This window comes from Hemibagrus wyckioides, linkage group LG13, assembly GCF_019097595.1.
Source record: "Hemibagrus wyckioides isolate EC202008001 linkage group LG13, SWU_Hwy_1.0, whole genome shotgun sequence".
Lineage (NCBI taxonomy): Eukaryota > Metazoa > Chordata > Actinopteri > Siluriformes > Bagridae > Hemibagrus > Hemibagrus wyckioides.
Window position 1 is genome coordinate 3,185,902 of NC_080722.1, and position 7,871 is coordinate 3,193,772.

The 7,871-nt window shown below is 43.5% G+C and overlaps 1 protein-coding gene across 2 annotated transcripts in view; it reads left to right on the plus strand.

Annotated features, from left to right (window-relative positions):
- The window catches only part of odad2 (outer dynein arm docking complex subunit 2), an 88,337-nt gene extending 80,824 nt beyond the window's left edge, over nucleotides 1-7,513 (plus strand). The window contains exon 20 of one of the 2 annotated variants that reach the window (XM_058405614.1): nucleotides 7,246-7,513. In XM_058405614.1, coding sequence (XP_058261597.1) covers nucleotides 7,246-7,359 — 114 coding nt within the window. In that variant the 3' untranslated portion in view covers nucleotides 7,360-7,513. The remainder of the gene's footprint in view (nucleotides 1-7,245) is intronic. The other variant, XM_058405612.1, reaches the window with a different exon arrangement.
- The last annotated feature ends 358 nt before the right edge of the window (nucleotides 7,514-7,871 follow it).

Sequence of the window (7,871 nt, forward strand, 5' to 3'; positions counted from 1 at the left end):
GCTTCACCCACTTTCAGCATTTCCACTGTTAAATATTTTCACATGAGAAAAGTGTTTGCAAACACAGAGTGGTAAAACGCTTCCCCAATAGGAACAGGCGGATAAATTATGAATGCGGTTACGACGTTGCAGCCAAGATGTTTTTTTCCCATGTTCTTTTTGCTTTAATGGCGAGCACCAGGCTGATGTGCTGCTGCGGTTTAGCACGACCCGTAATTAGAGACCGGGCTCAACGTCGGCCGTTCCAAAGGAGTAAAGTCCAATTTGCAAAAGTCATTAAGCTCAGTTTATTTATTTATTTCACTTTCTTTGTATTCATGCATACATTTATTTAAGTTAAGTGTGTGTGTGTGTGTGCGCACATACAACAGATTTTACAGCACTATTGCACTATTATTAACCATTAAACACACTCATTTTCACTCTGTAGAACACACACACTCTCACACACAACACACACGTTCAGTTCCATTTGTCTTCACCTCCAGTATACCTGACTCGCCCCGAGGACACATAACCGAGAGCAGGGAGGGAGGGCAAGTCCACTTGGCTGCATTTTACACATGATATATGTTTTAGTGTGGCAGAAAACGTGTTAAAACAATATTTCCAAACGTTGTAAATGGGTTTGGAGAGCGTTTATCAGGGAACGATGTCTGCGCTCCAGTCTAATTTATGAAGGGGTGTAAAACTCAAGACTGCCTCCTGATATTATTGTAGCCGTATTTCAAACCTCGGAGCTTTCACTAAGAACATGTAGCAGCTTAGAGTCATAATAATCTCTCTCTCTCTCTCTCTCTCTCTCTCTCCTGTCTGTCTCTCTGTCTAGATGCTGTGTGCTCTCTGAGACTTGTGTTCAGACACTAACTTTCTAGCTGGCTGGTGTTAATGGTGTAGAACCCAGTCCCCTATGCTCAAGCAGAGGAAATTAAGCATTGAGAAGAAAGTATTTTACCCTGGAAAACCCATTAGAGACCAGTCTGAGCTTTGCTCCTGTCCTCACCAGCTTTACAAGCAACAAATACGTCCCCCGTACAATATTTTGTACACTATTTGTTCCAACCAAGAAAGGAACTTGTAATATTTATTAGAATATTTCATAAAAATATGAAAGGACGTTGAGCGATCGGTTCAGCCCAGTATTATATTTTTATGAGCGTCTGTACGTTCAAAAGCAGACGGTCGGTTCTATTTGTAAAAGCATTTTATTTGTGCTCGGTGCTTTTTCTGCTGATGTTAATTAAAACGATTTTTCAGAGCTATGGTCAATGCTGAAGGCTTACATCGCTTTCCATGCAATAAAACACACAGTAGAATGGTTAGGAGCTCTAGAAGCAAAACTAGGAGCAATGCAACACCCAGGAAGTCCCACAGACACTGGAAGCCCTGGGCCAGACAGTTTACGCCCCAGGTCAGATGGAGATGGACAGGCTGGGTGAAGGAAGCACATGTCTAGACAAATGAATCCATGGGTTTGGTGAAGCGATGGGGTCATATAGAAAAAGGTCAGTGCTGGACAGAAGAAGCCCCAGGTTGGTCTTGGATAGACAGTTTAAACCCCATGTTGGACAGACGGACGAAGCCCTGGACTAGACATGTGAAGCCCCAGCTGAGACAGAACCTTGGGCCAGATAGAGGAAGTGGACCAAAGTGGAAGTGGAACATGTACTAAGCCTCAGGCTGGATGGATTTGATGGAGAAAACCTCTGGCCGAACAGATGAAGCCCCAGACTGGACACAGGAACCCTTGGGCTTCACAGGGGAAGCACCTGGGCTTGTCTGAGGAAGCTCCGGGTTCCAGAACCTCTTGGTTTTGATTCCAGTCTGTGAAATTGTAACTGGATGTCATGAAACCATTCTTCTTCATTCAATTCACTCTTCTTCTTCTTCTTCTTCTTCTTCTTCTTCTTCTCCTTTGCTGCTTGTTGCTACTGCAGTGCTGCAGATTATTTGCCAAAGCCATAAATCCTCTGAGACTGCTTTTGAACCAAATGAATTGAACCGAAGCGTTTTTTTTTTTTTTTGTGAGTCTGTGTCTGTGTGTGTGTCTGTGTCTGTGTGTGTGTTTGTGTGTGAATTGAATGGAAGTAAATTACACAATGCAGATGGTAATGCTCAGGCATTTTCATGTGAGGGGATTTCAGCAGTGCCAGTTGCCAGTTCCTGTGTTCTGCTGTGTATTTTGTGGCGGTTTGAGAGAATAAATGAGAAAAAGATTGCAGAGGCCCTGCGCTGCCATGCGAACTTCTGAACACTGATGCTACTTCTGTTTTTCCGAGCCTGTTTGTTTTCACTGTCGTGTTCATGCTGAGAACTAAAAACAGGCTTCGGGTATGTGAGAGAGAGAGAGAGAGAGAGAGAGAGAGATGGCCAGACACACAGAGCCGATGTAAAGCACGAGGCATGTTTCAGGTTCTGTGCTGTTTCTCTTAGTCATGCTGAGTGGAGAGCAGGTTCAGGCTACTGGAATATGAAGAACAGATGACACACTTGGGCTGTTCACTATCCTCTCTCGCTCACACTGAGACGAATGAGGAATGTGGAGCTTCTCAGGTGTGTGTCCACATGTGTACCGGTTTACAACAGAACATCTACACGTTTAGGGGAAAAACACGCTCCTCAGCGATTCTTTAGATGTGTAATGGTTCTGTATCTCTACAACAATTCTATTTATTCCCACAGCTCTATGGTTCTACACAGGGTGCATTTTCTCCCTGATTTGGTCTCAAATTAACATCAGATGGCATACAGAAACTGTCACCTCAATATTGTTTTTATGTCACTAGATTTGTAGCTCATTATTTATGTAGCTAAATTAGCCAGTGCTCATGTGTGTATTGTGTTTGTCTATTAACATGTGCAACTAGCTAATTTAGTAGCTAACACATCTAGCGAAAATAAGAGTCTGTTTAGTCTGGCTAGTTATCCAGGCTAATTTTTTATGTAGCAAAAAAAATAAAAAATCCAGAGGACATTAAAGTATTTTTTTTTTGCTAGTTCTGCAGCTAACAAGATTAAAGCTAACAAGTCTTACTTTTGCATAGCTAGTTATCCAGCTAACGGTTTTATTAAACAATGTTTATTTCCAATTTTCTATCCCTAATTTGGTCACCGGCCCAATCCAGCCAGCTATAACATGCTCTGAAGTAAGCTCTATCTGCACTATTCCGTAGGTTCTTAGATTGGAAAGTGTCCTAAAGTTCCTGGCTTCCTGATTATTTTTTCTGTATTAGAAACCTAGCTAAAGTTCCTGGGTTCCATAATTAGTTCATGAACAAGTTTTTGCAACAAAAATGCAAAAGTCCCAGCAAAGATTGTTCATTTCCTTAAAACGTTAAATGGATGAATGGATGGGTGGGTGGGTGGTTGGATGACTGGATGGACGGACGTGTGGATGGACGGACAGACGGACAGATGCATGGATGGACGGATGGATGGATAGATTGATAGGATAGATGAGATGGAATGATGGACTTTACTGTTCCCCAGAGAAACTGCATATAATAAACTCAGCTAATTTCACACACTGCACATGTTTACTCATACACACAGATTCTGTTTCAGAAACAGCTCCCTGAGTTCCAAGTTCTTGCAATGAAAACGTGAAAATGCCTGCAAACATTCTTCAGTTCTTTAAAAGGTTTCTGAAATGGTTCTTGCAGCAGAAACACTCTTGTGGAAAAAAAAAGTCTGTAGGTTCCTGAAAAGGTTCTTGTCATGAAAACATAAAGAGTGTAGGCTGTGTAACCGGGGCTACGGTCCTGGAGGGAGTTAAAAAATAGCTGAGTTGCGTTGAAGGGAACAGTAAAGGAAGAAAGGAGGGGAGAGAGGGAGACGCAGAGGGGAGGTATGGAGAGGGAGATGAAGAATGGAGAAGAGGGGGATGGAGTATGAGGGTGTTGACTGCAGGCTTGTACAGAGTGATGAGGGCTCAAGTATGGGAAGTTGCCCTAATGGCTCTCAGGTGGAGCCCAGCTTTAAGCTTTAGAGCGATTTAAGCCCCTCTCCCCAGGAAACTGCAGTGTACCACCCTAGCACTTAACACCATGACACCTCCATGCGTGACAGAGTGTGTGTGTGTGTGTGTGTGTGAGAGGGTGTGTACACATGTTCACACAGGGCTTGGGAAAACGTGTCTGCAGTGTTTACGCAGAGGTCAGGATCCTTCAGCCGGCTTTAGCAGACCAGACGTAGGAGATACGGGAAATAATCTCGGATGAGGTGTTGTAGGTTCTACGTGGTGTGTTGTGGAGAAGCGCAGAGCGACCCAGTGAGGGAGCCCCTTTTTGGCTCCGGCTGAATAACACGCTCTGAACGCTGGCACGCAGGCGCTGGCATCCTCCAGCCGCTCACAAAAGAAGCCTGTCTGAGCTGGCCGGAACGTCTCCGCAGCCTCGTGTGTTCACGTCCGATTGCCTCTCTGACATGCTCTCGATGCTATTTTACACTCGATCTGGAAATGACTCCAGCTGAAACTGTTCACTGATCCACAGTGCTTGGGAGCAGACACAAAGAAGCTGGCAGTAGCATTTCTAAATAAAGCAGCCCCCCCCCCCCCCCCAAAAAAAAAAAAAAAAAACTTTCCCGGCACAAGACTATTATTTTCTCTTGATTAAATCCAGGGATCTGGTTCGGGCACACAAGATAGAAGATTTGCCTTCCCCTCTTATGTTTTCCTTTCACTATTTATCTTTGTGCAGGGAATTCTGGGAATGTCTCGCCTCTCTCCGCCTTGGCACCGTGTCGACCGCATAAATGCGCGCAGCAGCCCGGCGAATGTGTGTCTAACACGGAAGGAGTCAGAGTTCAACCCCGAGCCTCGCCCTCACACACATGATGTGAACACAAAGATAACACAGAGCACAGAAGCTCTCAATTACATACACAGAAACACATGGAGTTCCCGAGTCCCTGCAGGATCCACACACAATCTACCAGTTAGCTGCGAGATGACAGATTTAATGAACAGGTCAGGCCTCCTGGTACGGCTATATCAAGTCTCTTCAGGTTTTTAAATATGTGTAGCGTTATGACTCAGTTATAGAACAACAGTGTTATAAAAACACCTGAAGCACAGAACACACAGGGGGTAGTCTTATACCTACATTAAAATTCCCTGCCTGTTCATGACCAAGAAGAGTGTGTGAACGACGGGATGGGAATGAAGGTATTAATAGGATGGGATGGATGGGATAGATGGATAGGTTGCTGGATGTACGAGTGGAATGGATTGTGTGGATGATATGGATATGACATGGGTCAGTGAGATGATATGGATATGACATGGGTCAGTGAAATGATATGGATATGACATGGGTCAGTGAGATGATATGGATATGACATGGGTCAGTGAAATGATATGGATATGACATGGGTCAGTGAGATGATATGGATATGACATGGGTCAGTGAGATGGATAGGGTGGAAAAGTTGGATGAATTGTATAGGTAGGATAGATGAGATGGATAGGTTGGATAGATTGTTGGACAGATAAATGGATGGATGGATGAATGGATGGATAGATGGATGGATGGATGGAGAAGATAGGATTAATGATGGATGGATTGATTAGTAGACTGGTTGGGATTTATTAGGATGGATGGGTATAATGCAATGGATATGGGATGAATATATGGATATGATAGGATGGATGGATGGACGGACGGATGGATGGGTGGGCATAGGATAGTATTGGTGACTAGTAGGTGATTTGTGATTAGTATGATGGTTGGGATTTGTTAGGATGGATGGCTATAATGCGATGGCTATGGGATGAATGGATGGATGGATGATGGATGGAGAGGATAGTACTAATGATAGATGAATTTATGATTAGTAGAATGGTTGGGATTTATTAGGATGGATGGATATAATGTGATGGATATGATAGGATGGATGGATGGATGGATAAATGGATGAATTGGATGGATGGATGGATGGAGAAAGGGAGAAGATAAGAGCATTAATGATGGATGGATTGATTAGTAGAAAGTTCCTGCAGTGCAAGTGTGCAGAGATGTGTGCTCTGTTCTGCAGGGAAAGTGTGCATTAGTTCCTGCAAAGGTTCCTGCTGTAGAAAAAAAAAGAAGTCATCAGGGTCATGAAAAGGTCAAGAGGAATGAAAAGAAAGGGTTTGGATTTCACTACAATCTGCTGCCTGCCATCGAGCCTGCACAGAGGATGCCATTTAAAAGCTCTGTGGTGCTTTTTTCAGTCACTTGTGTTTATTTAGATCCACATGCAAATAAGTACGAAAGACAAGTATATTATACCGTGCCATGTCGTGTAGCCACAGTGTGGCATTGGCACCCACTCGCCTCCTTTAACATTCACATCATCTGACAGTATAATAAGTAACCTTTCCTGCACAGTAAAAAGCAAAAGCTTTTAATGTGTTATTTTACGTAGCCAGACTGTTCCGGAAAGTGGTCTCTTGTGGAGTTTAGCGGGCCGGGTGTGGAGAGGAGCGATCAAACGCAAACGGCTTATAACTTCGCCAAAATGGAAGGATTTTTGTTTGTTTGTTTGTTTGTATTTTTTTTTTTTTTTAAATCCTGGACATTAATGCCGACGGAAATAGAACAACGTTACAAGGAGCACTCTGCATTTTCTCAACAAACACGCACACGACGTACACACATCACGACAGTCGCATAGCTACTGCTAGCCACCGCTTTCCGCTTTTATACTTTATAGCTTTCGAAGGGGGGGTGGGGGTGAGGGGAGGTTATTTTTTACAGCTATAAAGTATACATTATTGCACACGAGGACCGAAAAAAGGGCAGAGGTTTGAGAAATATAATTTGACGCATTTACTGAGCGTGTAATGTGCTTGTTTAGAATATATTTAGACACTTGTATAGTGTATAGAACACACACACACACATACACACACATGCAAAGAGGCAAGAGCTGCAGCATAAAGTACTACAGCAATATTTTTAAATTATTACCCAAAAGTTGATCATTTTCCTTCAACGGCACATCCCGATGATCCTGTGTCCTGAAGATGGTATAGCTCAACCTCTGACTGTTACTGGAGACTCCTTCCATTAATATCTCCTTACAGAGTCCCTGTGAATGAGCTGTAGAAATGATAGCGCATAAGAGCAAATGAATCCACACCTTCTGACCAATCAGAATCCAGAACTCAAGAGCGGCGGGATTATATTCCAGTGCTGCGTATTTGATGGACGCTATCAGAAATCAGTGTCTGTGGTTCTGACGTGTCGATGTGTCTCACAGCTCCTGCTCGGCATGATGGGATCTACAGACGAGACGCTGCAGGAGGCGGCGGCCAGCTGCGTGGCCAACATCCGCCGCCTGGCGCTGGCCAATGAGAAGGCCAGGTACGGGTGAAAAAAAACCCCCACAAACACCTGCATCTGTTCCTGCAGAGACGCTAAAGTGTGAGCTGTGAGTGGATGAATGTATGAATATGAAATGCAACGAAATGTGAGAATGTAAACCTTTAACTGTCTCACGTTAAAGAGAATAAATAAACATTAACACTCTTCTGCAGCTTGTGATCAAAGGCTCGAGTCTTTCTTTAATCTGAAATAACACACACACACACACACACACACACAGGAACATATTCTTGTGTACAGATGACAGGAAGTGCCACAGTGTCTTAAACCACATCAGGACCTCTGGGTGACATCAACAAACATCTGGATGTGGTTTGAGTCTCATATTTAAAAATAGTAGCTGATAGCCGATTGACTCTTTTGTGTCAAAATGCAAATGCTCTCTCTCTCTCTCTCTCTCTCTCTGTTTCTGTCTGCCTGCCTCTCTCCCACTTTTTCATTTCACTGTTTTATCTGTTTTTCTCTTTTATTGTCTTACATAATATCTTTCATTTTTTTCTG